The sequence below is a fragment of the Plasmodium gaboni genome (genome assembly GCF_001602025.1).
Source record: "Plasmodium gaboni strain SY75 chromosome Unknown, whole genome shotgun sequence".
NCBI lineage: Eukaryota > Apicomplexa > Aconoidasida > Haemosporida > Plasmodiidae > Plasmodium > Plasmodium gaboni.
In genome coordinates, this window is record NW_017385538.1 from 1 (window position 1) to 1,021 (window position 1,021).

Below are 1,021 nucleotides of genomic sequence, written 5' to 3' on the forward strand. Positions count from 1 at the left end.
CAAAAAGGATTTACCAGCAGTATTGGAAAAATTTCTTCTAAATTGGAAGGTGATCCACGAGAAGGTCAATATACCCGTGGAGGTCTACAAGTACATTTGAAGAATAACATATGTAATATAAACGTGCGACATTCCAATGCTAAGAGTGAATCAGAAAATCCATGCCAAGGTAAAAATCCAGATAGGTTTGTTTTAGGAACTACATGGAAAAAGGACGATAAGGTAAATAAAAATCACCATGAGGTATTTTTGCCTCCTAGAAGAGAACATATGTGTACCTCCAATTTGGAATATTTAGACACGACTAGCAGTCAACTTACAGGAGCTAATGCTAGCAATTCATTATTGGGAGATGTATTATTAGCTGCAAAATACGAAGCCGATAGAATAAAGGATTTATATCCTGACGGCCATAAAAAATATAATCATCCAGATGTGTGCCGCGCCGTGCGCAACAGTTTTGCTGATCTAGCAGATATTATAAGAGGAACTGATTTGTGGGAAGAAAATACTGGCGAAGGAAAAATACAAGAAAATTTACAAGCTATTTTTAGAAAAATTAAAGAAAGAATTGGTGATAACAATGGTAAATATACAGACACTAAAAAATATTTGGATTTCCGCAAAGATTGGTGGGCTGCCAACCGCGACCAAATATGGGATGTAATGATGTGTAGCCTTCGTGATTATATGGCAGCACCAAATATTAAAATTGATCAAGGAGTGGTTACAGGAATGGCATCGGTATATTGTGGATATTATGATCATGCACCACCTGATGATTATATCCCCCAATGGTTGAGGTGGATGACTGAATGGAATGAAAGTTACTGCAAACAGTTGAAATCACATATGTCAACGTTTGAATACAGTTGCTCGAAATGTAAGGGTGGTAACGGACCTAATGGACAATGTACACAAGGCAGTGGGATTTGTGAACGATGCACTATTATGTGCAATATATATCCTCCCGCTGACTTTACATAATCAGCAGCAGATTTGTAATCAGCATTGCCTTCTT

The 1,021-nt window shown here is 37.3% G+C and overlaps 1 pseudogene across 1 annotated transcript; it reads left to right on the forward strand.

Annotated features, from left to right (window-relative positions):
- Nucleotides 1-1,021, forward strand: PGSY75_0038700 (EMP1-like protein, putative; annotated as a pseudogene; the record flags this gene model as incomplete). The annotated part of the gene is made up of 1 exon: nucleotides 1-1,021. A coding segment is annotated over one exon (1,021 nt), but the record flags the coding sequence as incomplete, so codon positions are not given.